The sequence below is a fragment of the Salvelinus alpinus genome, chromosome 1 (genome assembly GCF_045679555.1).
Source record: "Salvelinus alpinus chromosome 1, SLU_Salpinus.1, whole genome shotgun sequence".
Taxonomy (NCBI): Eukaryota; Metazoa; Chordata; class Actinopteri; order Salmoniformes; family Salmonidae; genus Salvelinus; species Salvelinus alpinus.
This window is the reverse complement of record NC_092086.1, coordinates 83,188,438-83,215,863: the sequence shown is the minus strand read 5'-3', so window position 1 is coordinate 83,215,863 and position 27,426 is coordinate 83,188,438. Positions and strand designations below refer to the sequence as shown.

Below are 27,426 nucleotides of genomic sequence, written 5' to 3'. Positions count from 1 at the left end.
TGGAACAGGAGACAGAAACCAGAGTGGCAAAACTGCAGCGAGAGGAGAAACTGACTGAACGGGATTACGATCTGGCAGACTGGAACTGGCAGGACTGAGTATTTATAGAGGTCTTGATTATGGAACGGGTTGCATGTGGTGGGGAACTGCTTTGACTCCAGCACACCTGTCTCCAACCACACAATCACACACAGAGAGAGCGAAGAAGAGGGAGAGAACTGGGGGAATGGCTGCAGGTCAATGAGACGCCGGATGTCCACTAGGGGGTGTAGCAGGAGCAGATGGGACAGGGGGGTTCTTGTTAATGCATTGCCATGCCTCTAGATGTCCCTGTAACCAAGCAAAATATCTGTTTACTGTAGAATCAATTCTTCATGCTCATTTTCTTTATTCAGACATTGCATTCAACTGAATGGTCATCAGGCAAAAAGTGTTATATTGCCTCCCCTAAAATGTGAATGGCAACATTTTGTTACTAGTTGGCAGTCGTTTGAGACTATGCTGCATTCATAACAAAGTGGGGAAGTGGTAATTACCAGTTGTGAAGTCGTAAATACCAATTAATACATTCAAGTGATTTGAACTCGAAACGCTGATTGGCCAACAAGCTGCATCAACCCTAAACTAAAAGTACAGTTATCATGCTTTTAAACAGATTATAGTGTAATTTTTTTGATGTACCTCCCAAGTGGTGCAGCAGTTTAAGGCACTGCATCGCAGTGCTAGAGGCATTACTACAGACCTGGGTCGCAGCCGGCCGTGACTGGGAGACCCATGAGGCAGCGCACAATTAGCCTAGCGTTGTCTGGGTTAGAGGAGGGTTTGGCCGGCTGGGATGTCTTTGTCCCATCGCGCTTTAGAGACTTCTTGTGGTGGGCTGGGCACATGCACGCTGACACGGTCGCCAGTGTTTCCTCCGACACATTGGTGCGGGTGGCTTCCGGGTTAAGCAAGCAGTGTGTCAAGAAGTAGTGCGGGTTGGTGGGGTCGTGTTTCGGAGGATGCATGGCTCTTGACCTTCGCCTCTACCGAGTCAGTACGGGAGTTGCAGCAATGGGACAAGACTGTAACTACCAATTGGATATCACGAAATTGGTGGAAAACAGAACAAAAAAATAACTTATTAGATTGCTTTTCATAAATAATGTTTTGTGTTACATTTAACTGCCGACAAGTGTGTAATCTAGGCCATTTCCTTAGTAGGTGACGTCAGAGGTCAGGATGTGGGAGAAGTCGAAGCTCAGGAATGATTGAGGAGTTTCCCACTTGCAATTACGACTTGGAGGGGCGTTCATGTGTATGGTTCACAGTCATATGTGGTAAACACCACCGTCCCACTTGGTTATGAATGCAGCATTGGTTTGCGCTGCCTACGTCATGTGTTGAATAACTGAATATGAATATAAAGATTTTATCCACGTTTGGTATTAAATGGGCGTGGTTATGTCACAAGAGCCCAATGAAAAATATACAACTATTTACACTGTCAGAATACACCAATAGTTCACGTGTGGGCGGGGTCCAGTGGTAAACACAAAATAGTCCCAGTTGGAATCGACGCAGTTTGACGCTTCGGGGGTGGAGGTACTACGGGGAGAGAACGACGGAGCGGAGAGTCATTCAGGGTTAAAATATTCCGCCTTGGGGGGTGGGGGAGGACATACTTCACTGCCAACCCGGTGACAAGGTTGGGTCTGCGGTGCCTGCAACCCAGGAAAACATGGAGCTCGAGAATATCGTGGCCAACACAGTCCTGTTGAAAGCAAGAGAAGGTAAGAGACGTCGAAAGGCAGGGACGGGTGACAAGCTTGACAGCTCCTCTCTCTGCACTGTCAGAACCAACTCCGAATCCGGGGATTCCCCCAGGAAATCCAGGCCATAGAGATAGGCGCTGGATGATTGCTGCCCCTCTTTATTATTTGCAAATCCTCTGAAGCGTTAAGATAAATATTAACATCCCATATGCTCGCTGTGGCCTTCGTCACACAATATTTATCCGAGTTTAACCTTGGACAGTGGTAGGCTACAGAAAAGATGCGAGTGTCAATCTGACTGCGCGAGACGTTTGATTCCCCTTATTCTGCTTTATACACTACAGCGTCCTTCGGTATTTTTTAAAAACAGGATGTTGAACAGAATACCATATTCAATGAGAATATAAAGAGCAACACTCATCACTCATGCCAGTACACATGCATTTGTGGACCTCTTTTTGGCAATGACAGTGTATGTCAGTGCGCTCCATGGTTGCAAGAATATTGTAGTGGTGTTGACAAGGGTGTCAACATTGTCAATTTGTGAAACGACAACAAAGATTAACTGAATAAGCAGCACTATAGGCTTTAGTATACTATCTGTGGCAGGTACTGTAACAGGCAGGATGCACATTTCGAATAACTGTATAATGTGTCCATCTGAAACACAAATTGCAACAATGTATATCAATTTACCACCCAATCACAGATTATCTGCAAAAGTAAGACATTGATGTATCTATTTATCAATTAGTGCAAACACAATAAACAAATATCTTGTTTTAGAACTAAGAAGGAATGTTTTTCCTTCAAACTGTCTACAGAATCATTCCGTTCACAGGGTGGTTGACCCCAATCTCATGAACCTCGCTCTGGCTGTATCAGTCTCATTGCTTGCACAGCCTTCTAGCAGATCTGACAGTAGTGGATATATAAAGTAGAATAGAAAATAATATAATAACTTTTATTTTCCCCAGATAGAACATCAGTATCATCATTGAATAACATCATACTGATCTGTAAATGTGTATATTTCCAATCAATCAATCAGTTTTTCATTAGTTAAATGTTTTATAATGGAAAACAAAAAAAACGATTGTACTGTGGTAGTCTATAGCAAAACACAGGGTTCAAAATGTTATTGTCCTCTGGTAGGATCAATAATGAACCACTGTGCTGGCTCTGTCTACTGTGCTGGCTCTATCTATTGTGCTGGCTCTGTTTGATAGAGAAGAAGTATTGAATCAGCCATAGACTTTACACAGACTTCTGTTGTCATGTCGCCTCTCTCTGGTCAGGTTGTATGCAAGTGAAATCTACATTCAATGCCACTGTGTAGTGTTATTATAGTTGGGTATAGTACACCTCAACCCTAAGTTCTACTTAAAATCTCTTCAGATTGCAAGTCTTATTTCAGCCATCAGGGACTTAAGAGGGTGTGTTTTGCAGCAGAATGTAAAAAGATTAATCAATTAATTCTAAATGATAAAAGTAGTTATCTGAGAGACCGAGCCCTACTCAGTAGCCAAGTGAAGTGGTATGATCAACTCCACAAGGAGAATAACTCTAGTTATTACTGCAAACCAGCCATATTGTATCTGCTACACCCCAATATGGTGTTCTAATAGAAGCACCTCTACTTTATTTCCACTCTTGTTGTTTATGGTGGTGGTAATAACACTGCAATTATCTTATTATCAAATGGTAATAAAGTAGTTAATAATAGCTTAATACTTTCGGTCACAAACAACAGTTTAAAATGGAAAAGGACGGTAGAGTGAAAGAATAAGAGTCTCTGATTTGCAATATTATTTCCATACTGTTTGTCTGTCTTTGCATTTGCACTAATGCAGGATGTGAATAGGTTTGATCTCATTCTTTCAACACCAGTGAGTATATCTCCATCAAACAATACTGGGTTAGTGATAATATACTGTACACTGTCATTTGTCATTCTTGTACATCTATTTGCTAGGCATAAACCATGTACTCAGCGTGTTATTTGCATCCTGTCCACTTCCCATTGTGATAAAACATTGTTAGCCACACATAGTGTCAATATGTTCTCTGCCAACTACTATTTGAATAGCAAATGTTACTTTGCATGGCATCCAGTTCCTCCTCGTGCCCCTTATAGAGTTGGTTTCACCATCCAACCAAGATGGGAAACTTTACATCATAGGCAGCAGGCATATTCTGCATGCCAGTTTGTTTGTTTTCATACTGTAGCTACCCTTGACCAATGTCAGATTGGGTGAGGATTTTTGGATAGTTGGTGTCCTTTATTTGCACTGGTGAAAGTTAAAGCAGGATAATGGTCAGCTGTGCAAAGCCTTGTTTTGAATCTGGGTTCTGTTGATTTTTTTTGAAGGTGCACTTAGCTTTTTAACTGGCACTTAGTTGAAACGAAGATGAGGAACTGACTTAATTTTCTCTACTTATGTTCTTTGTCTGCGGGACAGACGTTAACAAGTTCCTCATTGCTGCCCTGAGTCCATGTATGCTAGCTAGGCTATATATCACTACACTAAAACCCTCCCTCCCCATTCCCTTCCTCTACCACTAAAGACAAAGGGCCTCAACCCTCCTGCCTCAGTGTGTACTGTAGGCTCCAGTTTACACACACACACAGTCAGCCCTGTGACCTTTCCCTGGACGGCATGTTGACAAGCCAGCTTTTCTAATAAGGAGGGAGCAGCAGGGCCTCGCACCTGGACCAGCCATTCTGCCTGCTCGCTGTGTGTGAATGCTGCAGCGTGTGACGTGGGTCTCACAGACGTCAGGCCAGCGGGGCATTCTCATGGCATCGACATTATTCTTTTCCTGAAGCCACTCCAGGACGCCTGCAGTCCATAGGCCTGTGGGAGGGAAGGTGGTGGGAGGGAAGGGAATAGTGGAGCCTTAGGCTGGGCAGTCTCCCTTGAGGAAAACAGAAATGGAGGAAAACAGAAAAAGTTCACTCTCTCTACAGTCCCCCTGGCTCTTTCAGACCCCATGACCTTGGCGTGGGTCAGGGTCTCACCAGTCACCATTCAAGATCAATGTTTGTGTCAAGACCTTAAAGAAATTCAAAAGCTACAGGCTATTTGTTAGCATTGTGGTTGGGTATTACTAACCATTTCCATTAGACAGTAATAAAGTAAGTATGCTTTTTCTATGTCAACAGTGGAGCACTGTCTTCTTGAAACACACTCCAGGACATCCATTATTTTAATCACCCTGACCCTCCTCTTTATCTTGGCCAATGTACAACAGCACGTTTGTTCTGAGTGTTTTTAGGAGAGCTGTATGTATTTTATGGGTCGCTCAAGTCTTCCTCTACTTACTGTATGTATCAGGTATTATTTTAGTGTTTCACCATGTGTTAAATGTTCCCTTTATTTGAATAATCAACCACTGTTCTTTTGCAGGAGGTGGTGGAAACAGAAAAGGAAAGAGCAAGAAATGGAAACAGATGCTTCAGTTCCCCCACATCAGCCTGTGTGAGGAGCTCCGGCAAACTACAGGTACGCTACCTCTCCTCTGCCCGCTAGCTCACCGCTCGCTCATGACTAGATATACTATATGTATGTGGACACTTGCTTGTCGAACATCTCATTCCAAAATCATGGGCATTAATATGGAGTTGGCCCCCCTTTGCTTCTATAACAACCTCCACTCTTCTGGGAAGGCTTTCCACTAGATGTTCGGAACATTGCTGCGGGGACTTGCTTTTGTTCAGCCGCAAGAGCATTCCGAAGTTGGAAGCACAGAAGGGTCTAGAATGTCATTGTATGCTGTAGCGTTAACATTTCCCTTCACTAGAACTAAAGGCCCTAGCCCGAACCATGAAAAACTTCCCCAGACCATTATTTATCCTCCACCAAACTTTACAGTTGACACTAAACATTGGGCAGGTAGCGTTCTCCTGGCATCCGCCAAACCCACATTAGTCCGTCAGACTGCCAGATGGTGAAGCGTGATTCATCACTCCAGAGAACGTATTTCCACTGCTGCAGAGTCCAATGGCGGCAAGTTTTGCACCACTCCAGCCAACGCTTGGCATTGCGCATGGTGATCTTAGGTTTGTGTGCGGCTGCTTGGCCATGGAAACCCATTTCATGAAGCTCCCGACGAACAGTTCTTGTGCTGGCATTGCTTCCAGAGGCATTTTGGAACCTGGTAGTGAGTGTTGTGACAGAGGACAAATTATTTTTTACACGCTACGAGCTTCAGTACTTGGCAGTCCCATTCTGTGAGCTTGTGTGGCCTACCACTTGGCGGATGAGCTGTTGTTGCTCCTAGAAGTTTCCACCTCACAATAACAGCATTTACAGTTGACCAGGGTAGAAATTTGACTAACTGACTTGTTGGAAAGGTTGCAGCCTATGACAGTGCCACGTTGAACGTCACTGAGCTCTTCAGTAAGGCCATTCTACTGCCAATGTTTGACAGTGGAGATTGCATGGCTGTGTGTTCCATTTTTTTTACACCTGTCATCAACGGGTGTGGCTGAAATAGTCAAAATATCACTATTTGAAGGGGTGGATTTTTATATATACTTTTGTATATATAGTGTACCATGGTAGTAAAAGTCTGAACAAAAACACAAGATGGGAGAACCTGCAATCCACACTCGAGGTGAAAATTCACACAAAACAATAACTAGGCACTGAGATTCTTTATAAAATGCAATTCAATGTGAAGTTCACTGTGGTGTGGTCTGACAGAAGTCAAGGTGGGGTTGGTGGTGACAGACTGTTATGTTATGAAGTAGTCTGATGGCAGTTGACCATACTGTGCTTTCAATGGTGGAGCAAATCCCCACCCCATCCTCTCAAGACAAGAAGCATATATAATTTAGTACAGTTGGAATGCAGGTCTGTATAATATGCATCAGCTACCTTATTGTCTAATCATCCCATTATTTCCTTAGGAAGTACATTAGTTATTGTACATTTTGTGCACAAAGCAACATGTATTGGCTTTGTGTTTTTTGTCAGTTGTGGCTGGTGCTGCTGGTGGTAGTCAGGAGTTGTTGAACATGGAGTCACACCAATGCGGATCAGCTCACTGTATGGTCTTTTGTAATCATGGGGCTTGCATTGCATCCTGTGGAACACGTGAATGCTGAAGATAGGCTGCTGTGGTAACTTCTGTTTTTCTCAACCTTTCCCGATGATTTAGAGGCATTGTCGGCTGTTTCTCTACAGCGGCACAGAGAGGGTTTATAAATCCCTCTCATCCATCACTCTCTCAGATGGATGAGTTTGGGATTAGGTCTGTGATGGTCATGGAATTTTGGATGACGGTTATTGGCCAGCCAAATGACCGCAGTCACCATAATTTAAGACGCACATTTTCTCCTCTCTGCTCCTGACTTCATGTGCTGCCATAGAAATAGAATGAATAGAACGTGCGTCCCCGTTCAAGTCAATGAGGGCATAATGGGTGGACTGTACCCATTGGAGCAAAGCAGGAAGTAAAAGCAGGAAGTGTACCCATCAATATGTGCTGTGATTTGTTGATTCAACTCAACTGACATTACAAAAATATATTCCATTGCATGAGCCACATCAGTTAAAGAATTTGCTTTCGGTTTTGTACAGCAGCTTCAAACAGCTGAAAATACAATATTTTTGGTTATGAAAAAGGTATTCACAGCGATTTAGATCAAATCAAATTTTATTAGTCACATACACATGGTTAGCAGATGTTAATGCGAGTGTAGCGAAATGCTTGTGCTTCTAGTTCCGACAATGCAGTAATAACAACAAGTAATCTAACCTAACAATTCCACAACTACTACCTTATACACACAAGTGTAAAGGGATAAAGAATATGTACATAAAGATATATGAATGAGTGATGGTACAGAACGGCATAGGCAAGATGCAGTAGATGGTATAGAGTACGGTATATACATATGAGATGAGTACTGTAGGGTATGTAAACATAAAGTGGCATTGTTTAAAGTGGCTAGTGGTACATGTATTACATAAAGATGGCAAGATGCAGTAGATGATATAGAGTACAGTATATACATATACATATGAGATGGGTAATGTAGGGTATGTAAACATTATATTAAGTGGCATTGTTTAAAGTGGCTAGTGGTACATTTTTACATAATTTCCATCAATTCCCATTTTTAAAGTGGCTGGAGTTGAGTCAGTATGTTGGCAGCGGCCGCTAAATGTTAGTGGTGGCTGTTTAACAGTCTGATGGCCTTGAGATAGAAGCTGTTTTTCAGTCTCTCGGTCCCTGCTTTGATGCACCTGTACTGACCTCGCCTTCTGGATGATAGCGGGGTGAACAGGCAGTGGCTTGGGTGGTTGTTGTCCTTGATGATCTTTATGGCCTTCCTGTGACATCGGGTGGTGTAGGTGTCCTGGAGGGCAGGTAGTTTGCCCCCGGTGATGCGTTCTGCAGACCTCACTACCCTCTGGAGAGCCTTACGGTTGTGGGCGGAGCAGTTGCCGTACCAGGCGGTGATACAGCCCGACAGGATGCTCTCGATTGTGCATCTGTAGAAGTTTGTGAGTGCTTTTGGTGACAAGCCGAATTTCTTCAGCCTCCTGAGGTTGAAGAATGGTACAATATGGTACAATGATTCACTATACTTGCTTGTTTTGTCACATAAACTGAAATTAAGCAAACTATTAGAATTTTAGCAACCAGGAAATAGTTCATCTTTAAAATCATTTGAATAAACATTCTATATTACCATGAAAATTATTGCGTCACAATACCAGTAAGCCATTGCGACGGTACCCATGAGTATACCAGTCAAATTGCCTGGGTTAGAGGTCCGTTCTATGTGACTCAACCACATGAATGCCCTGCCATCCTGTCTTCAGTCAGCTGTTCGTGACAGTTATTTTATTTTCATGACCGTCTTCATCCATAACCAACTGTTACACGGTAACTGTACCAGCCCTATTTGGGATGTTTATGAAATGAATCCTGTTTACGCTGTAAATGCTGAGTGCATTTCATCATTGACTTCAGCCATGAAGCAGAGGCAGACATACTGTATTCGTGCTTCAATTGTACCACAGAGGAAACTGCGGCCTGGGCAGAAAGAGGAAGCTGACTCGCATGTATACTTGAATTCACTCTGTTGTTTTAAAAAGAAAATGGTGACACAAATGTTTATTGGTTTGGAACAGAAAGTAGGCACAGAACACACACACTAGTTTTACTGTGAGATGTCACTCACGATAATTGAAGTTTCGTACAATAAGTAGACGTTAGAACTGTCAAAATAGGTTTGTGATGCATATTTGAGTATGTTCTGCAGCAGTTTGAAGAGATTGCATTAGTTTAATACAAAACACAATCTAAACTAAGGAAACAAAGGTGGGACGTTCCTCTAAAATGAGTGACTCAATTAGAAATTGTGCACCAATATTGAATTTTAAAATCCAGTTATATTCAATGAAGTTCCCTTTATTATAAACCACATGGACTGCATTTACACAGGCAGCCCAATTCTGATCTTTTTCCCCTTTAGTGGCAAAACATCTGATCTGATTGGCAAAATACCAATTAGAGACAAAATATCAGAATTGGGTTGCCTGTACAAGTGTGAACATTTACATGTTAAAACATTTAAACGAAATTGGGATCCTGAAAACTGCAATATGGAACTTTTTGGATGACACAACCAAATTATCATAGAAATGTAAGTTATAGATCTGTCATTCTCATTGAAAGCAAGTCTAAGAAACGGTAGATCTGTTCTATGTGCACTATTTATATGCTTCAAACAGCTGAAAATACAATACTTTTGGTTATGGGAAATATATATCAGTGGTTTAGATGGGACAATGATTTTCTACACTATACTTGCTTGTTTTGTCACAAACTGGCGAACTAGTGGTTTTTAGACTGTTATTCATCTTATTGCTTGCTAGCTACTCTGTTGACAGTTTGACAAGAACATGTGGTAGGTAGCTAACTAGCTTGTTGTTAATTGTTTACAAACCAATTAGTGAATGTGTTAGAAAGCTAAACAGCTACCTAGCTAGATAGGTGACTGCTGTGCCTAGCCAAAAAGGACTCGCTTTGAAAGTTGGATCATGTTATCCTTTGAGGCTTTTAAAATAGTTCTTACCCTATGATTTTGAACATTCAAAGCAACTGGGAATAGTCCATGGCAGACATTGTTGTCACCTTAGCTTGCTAAATAACGTCTGAGTGATAGAAAGCACAAGCACCACCACCAATCATCCTACACCAGGGTTCCCCAACTGGGATACTGGCCTTCAAGGCAGAGTTCCTCTCTGTCCAGTGTCTGTTCTTTTGCCCATCTTAATCTTTTCTTTTTATTGGGCAGTCTGAGATATGACTTTTTCTTTGCAACTCTGACAAGAAGGCCAGCATCCCAGAGTCGCCTCTTCACTGTTGATGTTGAGACTGGTGTTTTGCGGGTACTATTTAATGAAGCTGCCAGTTGAGGACTTGTGAGGCGTCTGTTTCTCAAACTAGACACTAATGTACTTGTCCTCTTGCTCAGTTGTGCACCGGGGCCTCCCACTCCTCTTTCTATTCTGGTTAGAGCCAGTTTGAGCTGTTCTGTGAAGGGAGTAGTACACAGCGTTGTACGAGATCTTCAGTTTCTTGGCAATTTCTCGCATGCAATAGCCTTCATTTCTAGGAACAAGAATAGACTGACTAGTTTCAGAAGAAGTTATTTGTTTCTGGCCATTTTGAGCCTGTAATCGAACCCACAAATGCTGTGCTCCAGATACTCAACTAGTGTAAAGAAGGCCAGTTTTATTGCATCTTTAATTAGCACAACAGTTTTCAGCTGTGCAAACATAATTGCTAAAGGGTTTTCTAATGATCAATTAGCCTTTTAAAATGATAAACTTGGCTTAGCTAATTGTGCCATTGGAACACAGGAGTGATGGTTGCTGATAATGGGCCTATGTAGATATTCCATAAAAAAATCTGCCGTTTCCAGCTACAATAGTCATTTACAACATTAACAATTTCTACACTGTATTTCTGATCAATTTGATGTTATTTTAAACACACACACACACACACACACACACACACACACACACACACACACACACACACACACACACACACACACACACACACACACACACACACACACACACACACACACACACACACACACACACAGTGTGCTCCAAAATTACTGGCACCCCTGACTGGCAATGCACAAACAATACTTAAAAAATATATAAACAATATAATTATAGAGAAACTCAATACCAACGTGAGAAATACTGTACTTTATTAATGTTACAATGGAACCAACCAACATCATACAATTATTTAATACAAAATACATTTCACCAAAATCAAGGTTTCATAATTATTGGCACTCCTCATTTAGTACTTAGTGCAAACACCTCTGGCAATGATAACAGCATGGAGGCTTTTCCTGTAATGTTTGACAAGGTTAAGGAACACGTTTGGAGGGATTTTGGACCTTTCCTCTATGCAGATCCTTTCAAGATCCTTCACATTCTTGAGTTTGCGCTTATCAACTGCCCTCTTCAACTCAGGCCACAGGTTTTTGATTGGATTGAGGTCCGGCTACTGAGATGGCCATGGCAGAACATTGATTTTGTTGTCACAGAACCATTTCTGTGTGGATCTTGAGGTATGTTTTGGGTCATTGTCTTGTTGGAAAGTTCACATACGGCCAAGTCCCAGACTTCTGGCGGAGGCAACCAGATTGTCAGCCAAAATTGCCTGATACTTGGTGGAATTCATTATGTCATCAATCTTAACTAGTGCCCTTGGACCTCTGGAATTAAAAAGCCCCAAAACATCACTGACCCACCACCATATTTAACAGTGGGTATGAGGTGCCTCTCCTTGTATGCATCTCTGTTTTGACGCCAAACATGCCGATGCTGTATCTGACCAAAATGTTGGTCTCATCTGACCAGAGCACCTTCTCTCACCATCCTCCTCCCTATCATGGGGGGCAAAATGCATTTGCGTCCTCTACCCGTGAGGTTTTTAACTGTTCCATATCTTTTGAATTTTTTAAATAATTGCTCTGACGGTGCTCAGTGGTATATTCAATTGTTTGTGGATCTTCTTGTTGTCATTACCATATTTATGAAGGTCTATGACCATTTGCTCTTTTGAACTACCAGTTATTTTGTTTTCTTCATGGTGTTGTATGACAAAGGGATATTGCATGCGTGTTACCTCATGTTTATACCCTATTGAAACATGAAGTGATGTAATGGCTCAATATAGTTCCTTAAGACTTAGATCAACTTAAATAAGGGGAATTTAATTCCTGGTTTAATTTTGGTAGATATTATTTACAATAATCGTTAAGGGTGCCATTAGTTGTGAAACCTTGAATTGGAGGACATTGATTTTTAATTAAATCAATAAATTATTTTGGTGGGTTCCATTGAAATATTAATAAAGTACAGTATTTCTCACATGTTGGTATTTTGAGTTTCTCTTTAGTAATATTGTTTATATTTTTTTAAGTATTGTGCATTGCCAGTCAGGGGTGCCAGTCATTTTGGAGGCCACTGTGTGTATAACACATATGGAATCATGTAGTAACCAAAAAGGTGTTAAACAAATCAAAATAGATTTTAGATTCTTCAAAGTAGCTACCCTTTGCCTTGATGACAGCTTTGCACAATCTTGGCATTCTCTCAACCATCTTGAAGGAGTTCCCACATATGCTGAGCACTTGGTGGCTGCTTTTCCTTCACCCTGCGGTCCAACTCGTCCCAAACCATCTCAATTGGGTCGAGGTTGGGTGATTGTGGAGGCCATGTCATCTGATGCAGCACTCCCATTACTCTCCTTCTTGGTCTAATAGCACTTACACAGCCTGGAGGTGTGTTGGGTCATTGTCCTGTTGAAAAACAAATGATACTAAGCGCAAACCAGATGGGATGGCATGCTGGTTAAGTGTGCCTTGAATTCTAAATAAATCACAGACAGTGTCACCAGTAAAGCAACTCAACACCATCACACCTCCTGCATGCTTCACGTTGGGAACCACACATGCAGAGATCATCTGTTCACATACTCTGCATCTCACAAAGACACGGCGGTTGGAACCAAAAGTTTGGACTCATCAGACCAAAAGACAGATTTCCACCAGATATCCATTGCCTGTGTTTCTTGGCCCAAGCAAGTCTCTTCTTATTGGTGTCCTTTAGTAGTGGTTTCTTTGCAGCAATTCGACCATGAAGGCCTGATTCACGCAGTCTCCTCTGAAAGTTGATGTTCCAGGTGTGTCTGTTACTTGAGCTCTGTGAAGCCTTTATTTGGGAAGCAATTTCTGAGGCTGGTAACTCTCTAATGAACTTATCCTCTGCAGCAGAGGTAACTCTGGGTCTTCCTTTCCTGTGGCGGTCCTCAAAAGAGCCATTTTCATCATAGTGCTTGATGGGTTTTGCGACTGCACATAAACAAACTTTCAAAATTCTTTAAATATACCGTATTGACTGACCTTCATGTCTTAAAGTAGTGATGGACTGTTGTTTCTCTTTGCTTGTTTGAGCTGTTCTTGCCATAATATGGACTTGGTCTTTTACCAAATAGGGCTATCTTCTGTGTACCACCGTTCCCTTGTCACAACACAACTGATTGTCTCAAACGCCTTAAGGGAATAAATTCCACAAATTAACTTTTAACAAGGCACACCTGTTAATTGAAATGCATTCCAAGTGACTACCTCATAAAGCTGGTTGAGAGAATTCCAAGTGTGTGCAAAGCTGTCATCAAGACAAAGGGTGGCTACTTTGAAGGATCTCAAATATAAAATAGATTTTTATTTGTTTAACACTTTTTTGGTTACTACATGATTCAATATGTTTTATTTCATATTTTACATTTGACATCACATTTTATTTCATATTCATTCACATTTTATTTCATTTTGATGTTTTCACTATTATTCTACAATGTAGAAAAACCCTTGAATGAGTAGGTGTGTCCAAATGTTTAACTGGTACTCCCTTTTTCCTCCAAACATAATGAAGGTCATTATGGCCAAACAGTTCTATTTTTGTTTTATCAGACCAGAGGACATTTCTCCAAAAGGTATGATCTTTGTCCCCATGTGCAGTTGCAAACCGTAGTCTGGCTTTTTTATGGTGGTTTTGGAGCAGTGGCTTCTTCCTTGCTGAGCGGCCTTTCAGGTTTTGTCGATATTGGACTCGTTTTACTGTGGATATGGATACTTTTGTACCTGTTTCCTCCAGCATCTTCATAAGGTCCTTTGCTGTTGTTCTGGGATTGATTTGCACTTTTCGCACCAAAGTACGTTAATCTCTAGGAGACAAAACGCGTCTCCTTCCTGAGCGTTATGACGGCTGCGTGGTCCCATGGTGTTTATACTTGCGTACTATTGTTTGTACAGATGAACATGGTACCTACAGGCGTTTGGAAATTGCTCCCAAGGATGAACCAGACTTGTGGAGGTCTACAATTTTTTTTCTGAGGTCTTGGCTGATTTCTTTTGATTTTCAACTTGATGTCAAGCAAAGAGGCAATGAGTTTGAAGGTAGGCCTTGAAATACATCCACAGGTACACCTCCAATTGACTCAAATTATGTCAATTAGCCTATGAGAAGCTTCTAAAGCCATGACATAATTTTCTGGAATGTTCCAAGCTGTTTAAAGGCACAGTCAACTTAGTGTATGTAAACGTCTGACCCACTGGAATTGTGATACAGTGAGTTAAGTGAAATAATCTGTAAACAATTGTTGGAAAAATTACTTGCACAAAAAACTATAGTTTTTAACAAGAAATTTGTTGAGTGGTTGAAAAACTAGTTTTAATGACTCCAACCTAAGTGTGTGAACTTCCGTGTGTGTATATATATGTATATATATATATACAGTGGGGAGAACAAGTATTTGATACACTACCGATTTTGCAGGTTTTCCTACTTACAAAGCATGTAGAGGTCTGTAATTTTTATCATAGGTACACTTCAACTGTGAGAGACGGAATCTAAAACAAAAATCCAGAAAATCACATTGTATGATTTTTAAATAATTAATTTGCATTTTATTGCATGACATAAGTATTTGATCACCTACCAACCAGTAAGAATTCCGGCTCTCACAGACCTGTTAGTTTTTCTTTAAGAAGCCCTCCTGTTCTCCACTCATTACCTGTATTAACTGCACCTGTTTGAACTCGTTACCTGTATAAAAGACACCTGTCCACACACTCAATCAAACAGATTCCAACCTCTCCACAATGGCCAAGACCAGAGAGCTGTGTAAGGACATCAGGGATAAAATTGTAGACCTGCACAAGGCTGGGATGGGCTACAGGACAATAGGCAAGCAGCTTGGTGAGAAGGAAACAACTGTTGGCGCAATTATTAGAAAATGGAAGAAGTTCAAGATGACGGTCAATCACCCTCGGTCTGGGGCTCCATGCAAGATTTCACCTCGTGGGGCATCAATGATCATGAGGAAGGTGAGGGATCAGCCCAGAACTACACGGCAGGACCTGGTCAATGACCTGAAGAGAGCTGGGACCACAGTCTCAAAGAAAACCATTAGTAACACACTACGCCGTCATGGATTAAAATCCTGCAGCGCACGCAAGGTCCCCCTGCTTAAGCCAGTGCATGTCCAGGCCTGTCTGAAGTTTGCCAATGACCATCTGGATGATCCAGAGGAGGAATGGGAGAAGGTCATGTGGTCTGATGAGACAAAAATAGAGCTTTTTGGTCTAACTCCACTCACCGTGTTTGGAGGAAGAAGAAGTATGAGTACAACCCCAAGAACACCATCCCAACCGTGAAGCATGAAGGTGGAAACATCATTCTTTGGGGATGCTTTTCTGCAAAGGGGACAGGACGACTGCACCGTATTGAGGGGAGGATGGATGGGGCCATGTATCGCGAGATCTTGGCCAACAACCTCCTTCCCTCAGTAAGAGCATTGAAGATGGGTCGTGGCTGGGTCTTCCAGCATGACAACGACACGAAGCACACAGCCATGGCAACTAAGGAGTGGCTCCGTAAGAAGCATCTCAAGGTCCTGGAGTGGCCTAGCCAGTCTCCAGACCTGAACCCAATAGAAAATCTTTGGAGGGAGCTGAACGTCCGTATTGCCCAGCGACAGCCCCGAAACCTGAAGGATCTGGAGAAGATCTGTAGGGAGGAGTGGGCCAAAATCCCTGCTGCAGTGTGTGCAAACCTAGTCAAGAACTACAGGAAACGTATGATCTCTGTAATTGCAAACAAAGGTTTCTGTACCAAATATTAAGTTCTGCTTTTCTGATGTATCAAATACTTATGTCATGCAATAAAATGCAAATTAATTACTTAAAAATCATACAATGTGATTTTCGGGATTTTTGTTTTAGATTCCGTCTCTCATAGTTGAAGTGTACCTATGATAAAAATTACAGACCTCTACATGCTTTGTAAGTAGGAAAACCTGCAAAATCGGCAGTGTATCAAATACTTGTTCTCCCCACTGTATATATATATATATATATATATATATATATATATATATATATATATATATATATATATATAGTGGAAGATCAAAGCCCACCTTTTAGGATTAGAAGGCTGTTTTCAAGGGTGTCAGTACAGTCGATGGCCTACACCCAGTTTGGAGCAGTTTGTTACAACACCACGTTGACACCATTCACTCATTGCAAAATCTCACTACACTTCCTGTCCATCAAAGTGTCATGAAACTAGGGGCAAACGGTTGTATTGTGGTTCCTGTTCCTAGTTCTTACCCATCTTGTCTGTAAGGGCAGCACGATTTTATGGATTTGAGTCAGGGTCACACAGTAGGTTGTTAGTGGGTGGTGGGCAAAGAAAGAAACAATCCCTTATTAAGGTTAAATGGAATCATATGATTGCCTAATCGTCATGATTTATCTCCATAATACATTATATTATGTTGAGATGCATCCACTGGGCTGAGGCTCCATCTGGCCAAGGGCCTTCTGGGTTATGACTCCAGCTCCCATGGTGGCCTTCCATACATACAATAGACACATTGATTGTTCCCTGATCATTCAAATGTTTTATTTCCCCCTGAGGTTATGAACGAATGTATTCCGTCTTTTTCTTTACTGTGCTTTCTGTATGAAGCTACAACAGCTAGCTCTATAGACTGGGCTGATTGGCATACATCTCAGCATTGTCAGACAGTGTTGCCATGCTGAAACGTGGGAATGGTGGTGGTAGAAACATGCAGGTGAAGTAGTCTTGAGTCTGTAGTGGTGCGTTGTTCACTTCGACTCCAGTGGAGCACCAAGAGCCTAACGGTACAGTGCTTTCCACTTCAGCTGAGGCTCAACTTGCTTCAATCAGGAAGTGAAAACAGCACTTCATGCAAGTGGTGCATTTAGGGGCGGGGGAAACAAGGACAGGCTAAAACGGTTCTGAATTGTTGGTTTGTTCATTCACTTAATGTCGATCATAGTCATGGGTCCTCAGACAGTCAAAATGGCATTCAGTACGCTCCCTTATGAAGAAATGAACGATAATGGTTGTCAAGAGCCAAACAATGTAAACATTGTGAGCAGGAATAAGCTGTTAAGATGAGCTTAGAAGATAACAGGACTGCCCTAAGGCCTCTGGTTTATTTAAAAAGTCACCCCAATGGCTAGGCCTATTCCTAGACCTTATTTTCCTTCTAATACGCACATATACATACATACACTCACACACACACAATTGAGTGCACATTCAGAAGTGCATGTGTGCACACACACGCTCAGTAAAGTCTTCTTAATCATTGTGTTTTGAACATTTTGTCAAAGGACTCTGAACAATAACCACAGTGTTATGACCTGGTGAATTGCAAATCTAAATTTGATTAGCTTTTCATCAACGCTGAAGCCGACTCCTAAGGCTTCGGAGCATTCCTTTAAGTGTTGGTTTATCAAGCGCCGCTTGAGATCCACTTTGTCATTTACATGTTGCCCCAAACTAAAACGACCCATGTAGTTGGAGGTCAATACAGGCAACTCAATCTTCTTTTTGTCCTCCAGGAAAAAGGCATGGTATAACACAAAGCTTGACAGTGTTGCGAAGAGGTCTTGTTTGTGTCATATTCTCACCATAATGTTAATGCTTTAAGCTACAAACTCAGACCAGCCTGTCACAGAGAGGCTGTTGTTGGAAAGACATCCGGAAGTTAAACAATTAACTGATGATGACCCGGGAGCCAGTGCTATATGCTCCCACAGGGAGGTGACCAAGAACCCGATGGTCACTATGACCGAGCTCTAGAGTTCCTCTGTGGAGATGGGAGAACCTTCCAGAAGGAAAACCATCTCCACCAATCAGGCCTTGATGGTAGTGTGGCCAGACGGAAGCCACTCCTTAGTAAAAGGCACATGACAGCCCACAGATTCTCTGGTCTGATGAAACCAAGATGTAACTCTTTGGCTTGAATGCCAAGCGTCACGTCTGGAGGAAACGTAGCACCATCCCTACGGTGAAGCATGGTGGTGGCAGCATCATGCTGTGGGGATGTTTTTCAGTTGCAGGGAATGGGAGACTAGTCAGGATTGAGGAAAAGATGAACAGAGAAAAGTACAGAGTTCCTTGATGAAAACCTTCTCCAGAGCGCTCCGAACCAGACTGGGGTGAAGGCTCACCTTCAAACAGGACAATGACCCTAAGCACACAGCCAAGACAATGCAGGAGGGGCTTCGGGATACGTCTCTGAATGTCCTTGAGTGGCCAGACAGAACCCAGACTTGAACCCGATCGAACATCTCTGGAGATACCTGAAAATATCTGTGCAGCAATGCTCCCCATCCAACCTGACAGAGCTTGAGAGGTTCTGCAGAGAAGAATGGGAGAAACTCCTCAAATACAGGTGTGCCAAGCTTGTAGCGTCATACCCAAGAAGACTCAATGCTGCAATCGCTGCCAAAGGTATCTGAATACTTTTGTAAATTTAAATACATTTGCTGAAATTTCAAAAAACTATTTTTTGCTTTGTAATTATGGAGTATTGTGCTTAGATTGATGAGGGAAAAAAATATTTAATCAATTTTAGAGTAAGGCTGTAACGTAACAAAATGTGGAAAAAGTCAAGGGGTCTGAATACTTTCAGAAGGCACATTACAACAGGGGGCGTCATTACAGGCCTGAGCGGCTGACATTTTGATATCCCTCATTGTTCACTGGTTGTTACCTTCACCAGATGCTGTCTGATACACAGCGACAGAGAAAGACAACCACCCACTGAGATTGTGCAGGATAAAAACACACAGTTGTCTGCGCACCAACTCAAAGCTTTTCTTCTGCCTGCAGTTTGCAAAGAGAGTCTAGAGAGAGGGAGAGTGCGTGGGGTTCAGGAAACCCTCAACTTCCGTGTTTACCGCTGAGGCCTGACAGAGAAATTGTTTACTACCCTCTGTTGAAGTGGGGCAGGAGAACACCTATGCACACCCCCAGTTTCCTTCCAGTCCCCCAGGGAGCTAACGCCACTGTGCCACCTGAATGACCTGGTTATTTAGAAAGGCCCAGGCCCTCTTCCTCTCCCCAACTGCCGCCCTCCTCCCAGGCTTCAGCCCTAATGAGGGACCCTCTGGTCTCCATGCTCGGCCTGGAGTGGCTGTCCAATCGTCTGGTGGTCAATAAAGCTTTGTGCACTCTCTGTGTCTGCTAATGAGCACTGGCTTCAGGTGTAACATACAGCGCCTGTGCTTGCTGCCTCCCTCCTCTCTCCATACATTTGTTACTGTTATCTGAGAATTGCCCCCATTGACAGTCAGAGCAGCGATGAGAGAGGGGAGATGGAACAGGGCAGGGTGCAGTATCAGGCAATCAGCCCCAATGCAATATGGCACAGATTCGCTGAATGCAAATAGCTTACTGTTTTCCTAGTTTTAATGCCTGTGATCTTGTGGGATTAATTTCACAATTGGAACATCACTACACGTTTTTCTAAGAGCCCATGGAATCAAGTGTATATGTTTATGTATTAAATTACACCAAATACAGTGATACATTTTTTGGCTGACTTAAATTCTCCTCTCAATCTTCTGACTCACATTTTGGTTGAGTCAGGTGCTCTTGTAGCGGGGCCAAAACAATCCATCCATTGGATGCAACAATAGATGTGAAAAGGCCAGGGCTCAAAGGGGGGAGCTGCATGATCTCTTCCGACTGTCTTCCTGTCAATAGAGCCTCTGTCAGGGACTAAATGAAATTGCATTGTAACTAATGCGATTATCTCTATGAAATGGCCATTAGTGGGTCAAATCTTGTTTGTCCTCCTCATCGTTTCATTGTACAACCCAATCAGAGACCACCTAGCATAGGCCACTGGCAGAGCACATGGGGCCCTATAGATACACAACAGACCCACAACAACCGACAGCTCATGAGCATCTATCAAAATGATTTATTGGAAAGAAATGGGTAGTACTACTGTTTTTAGTGACATGAAAGGGCAAATCTGCAATTTTGTTATAGACAAATAAGACATACACATAAGACAAGCATGTTGCTAAATTAGGCTACAACCTGTAACTGGAAGTCTCTACACTATCGCATAACATGCGCATAACACTTCTAGCAACTAATTTAGTTAAGGCCAGTGGTGATTTTAGCACTAAATCTTGGTGGGGCTAACCCCCAAACATTTTTTAGATGCATGCCAGCAAAGCCACTACACAACACTAAACAATGCATTAATTGCGCTATAACGGTGACAAACGGTGCCCACAAACTGTTAGGGTCTACAGAGCTTTCTTTTCAGCACCATGGAGTGAATCTTTACCACTGCTACACCTGGCTATCAGCAGAGCCTTGTCTGGCAGTGAAACAGTTCATTCTGGCTCATGTACTGCCTAAAAAAACAAACGTGGTTTCTACTGACAATTGAGATGTACCAACTATTGCATAAGGGGAAGATAAGAGGCAATCCGTAATTTCGATTAAGACATTAATGAGCGAGCTAAGACGGACGTCGTCAATATAACTATTCAAATCAAATGTTATTAGTCACATGCGCCGAATACAACCGGTGTAGACCTTACAGTGAAATGCTTACTTACGAGCCCCTAACCAACAATGCAATTTTAAAAAATACGGATAAGAATAAGAAATAAAAGTATCAAGTAATTAAAGAGCAGCAGTAAAATAACAATGCGAGACTATATACAGGGGGGTACCGGTACATAGTCAATGTGCAGGGGCACCGGTTAGTTGAGGTAATATGTACATGTAGGTAGAGTTATTAAAGTGACTATGCATAGATGATAACAACAGAGAGTAGCAGCGGTATTTGTTCAGCACTTTTGAAATGTACAGCGACTGAATTCAGAACATGGGCCGTTCTTACAGTATTCTCCCTGTACACCAAGTCAGAACAGTAGGATAAATAAAGGGGGCTTATAAGCAAACAATGAAAGCTCATACAATATGTGAATGTTTATCATTTTAAGCTTGGAAAAGAGACCCTTAAACCCAGACTTGGACCACACACCCTCTTCACTGACTAGCAGGCTACTGATTGCTTTGCAATGCTTGCAGTTAGCCACTGATTCCTTCCTAACCACTCACTGTTGAATTTGCGATTTCCAACTTGTTGTGTAATGTTTATATCCTATGGTCGTTCAGCACCGATACGTTTTATCTATAATTTTCATATGACAAGGATTTGCCAGTAGATTGTCGACTTGATTCATGACGACGACTGCTTGTCTAGCTTGCTAGCTAAGATTTTGAAAGTATGATGTTGACATTATCAGTCCAATTAAAGTTACGGTAGATATAACGTGATTTGACGTCATTTTATCTGTGGCCAATGACCTTTAGCCTTCTTGGATGGGCACCTCTAATGTAAATCCATGGCAGCCCCCAAGGGGCTTGAAATTTTGAGCTCTCACTGTAGAGTTTGTGGTGAGTAGTGTCCCCATGACTGATAGAACACTGAGTCAATCACAGTGCAACCCTTAGCTTTGTATGTTACGCTGGCTGCCCCACCACCACACAAAGTACTGAGCTAGGCTGAAACACCTGCATTTTGGAGTTGCCTTATTCAAGAAAGCAAAAAGAGACAATGTTTGTATGCGGCATTATTAGCTCAATTACATTTATTTTATTTTATTGTTTGCAAACTGATACATGACACATATTAATGCCAAAAATAACATGCAAAACAGGCAACACTTGTTTTTTTACTTTAATTTTTTATTTTTTTAGCTAAACGGGTGGGGCTCAAAACAGGTTTTGAATGATGGGTCGCCACCGGTTAAGGCACAGTAGAACTTTTGTTTTTTTCGTAGAGAGTAGGGCTGTGGCTGTTATGCAATGTTGTCAGCCTGTTTAATGTCATGCAAAAGCCTACGGACTCATGGTAACTTAAACACATTTAGTATCTCCAGGCCTCCACGCATACAAGCTGCTGATGTGCCTTTTGAACATCTACATTTAAAGTAAAATAAATCAGTACCATAAGCTGTAGGCTTGTTTAGTTTAGCTGACAAGATCGATTTATAAGATCCATGCCATTATGTTATAGGATTTTATAGAATATAATTGAACTTAGCTGAATAAAATGGAAAGGATATTTTTCCCATTACAGAGCAAGTGCGCATGTGAAGTGGCTATGTTGAGCGTAAAAGTGATAATTCGAAACACGTCCTATATGCTACATTTTGAGTTATTTGGCAACTTTAGTTGTGAACGATACCAACCTTAGAATGTCTTAGAAATCAACACATATATGGGCAGCATGGTGCGACTATAGGCTATTGAGAAAGTAGCAAAAAAAGCTTGCAAAAAAAGCTTGCGATCTGTTCCTTGCCCCAGGCTGCACAGCTGTTCTTTCATCATGTGATCATATTTTCATCCATCAGACTAAGTCTCAATTGAATCTTGTCTTTCGATGTAGAATGGCCCAATGGAATGGCCAAATTATAATTATCAAATGGGCAGCAGGAAAAAGACATGTAATCTGTATGCCCTCGAATAGCGAATGGAGGCCGCGTGCTTTCACGCCGGTCCATTTTGGAGGCAACTTGGGTTATATAGCAGAGCATGTGCTTAATATGAGCAGCTGAGAAATACATTTAACAACACTTATTTCACTCCACGCATCAACATCTGTTTGAGGAGCATGTTCTCGTTGCCTGACAGGTGATACAAACTTCCCTATTACTAGGCTATTCAAAATCAAATACAAATTCACTAATTATAGGCTAACTGTAAGCCTGCCCTGCACAATCAGTGAACCAACAGCATCGCCTAGGGCTTGGCTATATGTTCTCTACCAGACTCATGGATATACATTTTGGGGCATAGCATAAGGTAACCAGTCCATCCAGTATCCATACTAATACAGTCCACACTCAAAAGCTAGACCAATTATGTACCAAAGACCTCTTAAATCAGTTTTAAAAATGTTGACTTTTTTCTGCCATGCTTAAAATGCGGTAGGCTATGTATTATATAACAGCACAATCATCATTTTTTCTTGTTTTGATGATGCGTTTGATGTGATTTTTCGATTGCATTTGCATTGATATCAGAGTAGTTAGAGGGACAATAGCTCTCTGAGTACCAGACCATTAGGACCTGATGGTAGTTAGAAAGTTGGGTACTACCAAAGCATGTCCAGAGTGCATAAAATGAGATTCCGGTGTGGCCGTAATAAGGTCACCGCAACAGCCCTAGCAGATAGCATGTAAGGTACCATACCGCACATGCATAGGTCTAACACTTCCAAAAGGATGTCTGCTCCTGAAAAATGTAACAGCTAGCTAATAGTTGTGTCTGCACTGTGCGCTTGTGTGTGTCTAAAGTTGCTCTCCGGTTACAGAGAGGAGCTTGCAGCAGCTCTCAAATGTATTTACTCAATAACGGCCACCTACACATGTCCTCCTTAGGCTCGGCTGGATCCTCACATTGGTTTTTGGGTCATACAGCCTCCTGTGTCCTCTTTTGCATCTAACTGAGCCGCAGATGCAAATTGCAGTATCCCTCTGTCAATTTGTTGTTCACCACACATACACAGACAGACAAGGAAATGGGGCCTAATAACTTGGATATATAAACGTAAAATACCTTTCCATAGCTATTTACACATGTGGAGAGACGATGGACCGTTTCTGATTAATTAGTTGAAGATGAGATTGTGCTGTGTGTAGGGTACGTCTAGACCTCATTCATAACCATTTCTCCATCTACAAAGGGTGGTTAGGCAGAGGTGTGTGGGAATAGTTTGATACTCAGAGTACTCATACAGTACATTTGCTAATGTGCCCTATGTCTATACAAGATGTTTAAGTGCACACGCCTTTGAGTGGGCGTGAGCATGTGCGTTATGCACAGTACAGTATATATTTATTTACTTCTAACATGTTTTTGTGATTGAGTGTTTTCATTATACCCCGAGAGAGGCCCTCATTGACACCCCTGTCTTGTGTTCTTCCACAGAGAAATACTATAACAGCCTTTGTGAGCGGCAGCCAATCGGACGCATGCTCTTTCGGCAGTTCTGTGAAACCCGGGTTGAGCTGAGGCACTGTGTCAAATTCCTGGACACTGTGGTAAGCAAGAAAGACAGATAGGCAGGATTAAAACGCTTGTGTTTGTTTTTCCTCGAGATGCACATCTTCTGAAGGACTGAATGAGCTTGTCCAAATGTATCTCAAGTTCTCATGTGTTAGGGGGAAGGAGAGGGGAAATCATTCAGTTGAAGGCATTCAGTTGTACAACTGACTAGGTATCCCCCTTTCCTTTCCCTCATGAAATACAGGATCTCTTGACTTCTGGGAGCAAAGGGTTGCAATCTGCGTCAATTTTCCACCCTCCCTCCCCTCTACTTTTTCAGTGAATGCGCCCCGCACTACGCTCTTGTGGAATAATGTTTAGGTTCTACCCACCCAGGCCCGCGAGGGAAGGTGCAGTGTTAGGGGGTGATGTGGAGGTGCAGGGGGGGCAGCAGGTTAGCTAGCCTACCAGTGTGTTGTTCAGAGCCCCTACCTGTTGACTCAATGATAAACTTGATCTTCCTCTCTCCACCCTGGCTTACCCCCATAGCATTGTGTGGCATTCTTCTAAAATATTGTTCTGGAACACACATACACACACATACACACACGCGCGCTAGAGGTCTTCACGTGTCCAACAGGCCTGAAATTCTGAGGTCTGACCCGGGACCAGTGCAGCCCTAAATTATGACTTTTGTCTTTGATCCGGGTTGGGTCTGATATAATTGCCACGGATCTCGGGTATGTGCAATTAAAATGTATACTGACTGGACCCGATTGGACAGTGTTCTCTGTTAAAGAAGCCAATAAGGGGAATGTCTTCAGGGACAAGTTTTAGTGAACAAAGATGAGAAGAATGTTGGCGCAGTCAAATGGACTGTGTGCAACTCGCTATTCAGGTTTGATGCAATTTTCTAACATTAATTTATTTTCACATTTGTTCTCATTTGTTTTTGTATATCATTATTATTATTGTAGGCCTATTTAATAAATATAAACCAGTTCTTTTAAATGAGGCAAAAAGTTTTAGTTTTTTTCATTTTGCTGAGATATTTTTGTTGGCTAAATGAAGTTCGAACTGTCTTTTTAAGTTTGTGCTACATATTTAGTTAAAAGATAGGTTAAAAGTAGGCCTGTTGTAAAATAAATAGGATTAGCCTCTTGCTGTCATTTGTTGGGTGGGCCTTTGGTAGGCACTCACTTTTGTTGGTAATTTCTGCAATATAAGCCTGTTCAAAACTTTTGTGAAGGTTGAAATAGGTGTTTTTATTTATTTCTGTTGAGCCATTTTCTTTGGCCAAATTAAGTTAATGTTGTGTTTGCCGCAATATAATAGAATTACCGGTAGGCCTACTGTAGTGCTACTCCCACTCGAACCATGAAGAGGAAAAACCGAAGAGGGCAAGATGCAAAAATAATGCCACAATATAATAACATGTTCGTATTTTCCTTATTAACAATGACTTGAATTACTTTTTATATTACTAATAAAGTCAAACTTTTGTGAAGGTATGGTGGGGTGTGGATATTATTAGGCTTAGCTATGCAGGCCTATGAAGGCAGTGCGCACCAGCGTTCCAACTGACTCCTACAGTTGAACTTGAGGTGAGGAAGTATGTTTTGGGCCTATGAGGGTTACCAGCCTGTCGACTCAGAATAAATTATTCCGCTGCTCTGTCGTTCTCTACATACTTTAGTCTGAGACTGACATCATTTGAAGTCGTTTGTGATGATGAGGGGCACGAGGGGCGTTGTACAAGAAGTCATCAGCGATTGGATTGTATCTAACCAATCTGAATATCAAAGCTACATTTTCAAACTGCCGCTTTACTTTCACCTGTGTTCTGGCTCTGGCCCAACCCATGGGTTTCTGGAGCAATCAGACGGCCCTGAATGTGTTCGCATTCGGTGAATGTTGGAGGAGGTTCTCAGGTCCAGACTTATTGCGGAGAAGAAACTAACGTCCATTGGAGTGGTGCAGCGTTTGGCCAGAGCAAGGAGTCTGGGTAGCCAGGCAACAGAGTTACTTACCCCTTTAATCTAACAATATAATGCTTATCTTTATTTAAAAAAAATATGAATTAGCCTCTGTCTGTACGCCTATAGAGTACCACAGTATGAGTCATAATACCCATAAAACCTAGCGGTCAAACAAGGAAATGGTTCCAATCGTTTTTCCACCATACATTTTTCCCATGGGGGATTTTATAAACACTTCAAATAATGTCTGTGTTTCATGTAGGCTTACCGTGGTGTGATGATTTGATAACCGTGTAAATCTCTCTAGTACAAGGTGACTTATCAATATATTCTCCCGTATTTACCCCCCAAAATGAAATGCTAATGTGGCTATCATAAAGAACTACAAATGCCATGATGATCTGGACGAGACTGCCATCGAGGCAGGATTAACTATCTAATTTTAGCTACATATAGTAATGAATAAATTGGCTATATTTCTTTAAATTGACAATTCTTTGAATTATCTTGTGCAAGTTTTAAATTGACACAATACCTGTTAGCAAAGGTGTCAGCTAGATGACGTGCAGGAGCTTGCAGGGATTCATAGCCTTGCATGATGTCTACTTTGATGCTAATTAGCATTTTAGAATCAGAGTAAATAGAGCCGAATATATTGATAAAAGTCACTTTGTCCGAGGTTATCAAAACGTCATGCCAGGGTAAGCCTACGAAACAAAGCTCTTTATTTTAAGTTTTTATAAAATTCCATAAGGGAAAAATGAATGGTGGAACAACAATTGGAACCATTTCACTCTTTGACCGCTAGGTTTTATGGATTTTTGGTATTTATTAGGATCCACATTAGCCGCTGTAAACGCATCGGCTACTATTACTGTGGTTCCACATGAAACATGACATAATGCATTAGCCAAGGACTGAAATACATACAATTAAAACGCCACACACAGCCTACATTTCAGAACATACACACAATATCTAGGTCTAATACATAGTACAGTGCAAATTACAATACAGGATATATAAAATGGCTGTGTCTCTTCACAGTTCCCTTTGTGCAGTAAGGTGTTTTTTAAACTGTTTTGTTTTTGTTGCTAGCTTGAGTTACCTGTTGTGGCAGAGAGTTCCATGTATTCATGGATCTATTTAATACTGTGTGTTTCCCAGCCTCTGGTCAATATTATGACACCTCCACTGTGGGGCTCTATATCTGTATAG

The 27,426-nt window shown here is 41.8% G+C and overlaps 1 protein-coding gene across 1 annotated transcript in view; it reads left to right on the top strand.

Moving 5' to 3' along the window:
• Positions 1–1,480: 1,480 nt before the first annotated feature.
• The window catches only part of LOC139531986 (G protein-coupled receptor kinase 6-like), a 49,762-nt gene continuing 23,816 nt past the window's right edge, over positions 1,481–27,426 (top strand). The window contains exons 1-3 of the mRNA XM_071329070.1: positions 1,481–1,772; positions 5,165–5,260; positions 24,173–24,285. Coding sequence (XP_071185171.1) covers positions 1,721–1,772; positions 5,165–5,260; positions 24,173–24,285 — 261 coding nt within the window. The 5' untranslated portion in view covers positions 1,481–1,720. The remainder of the gene's footprint in view (positions 1,773–5,164; positions 5,261–24,172; positions 24,286–27,426) is intronic.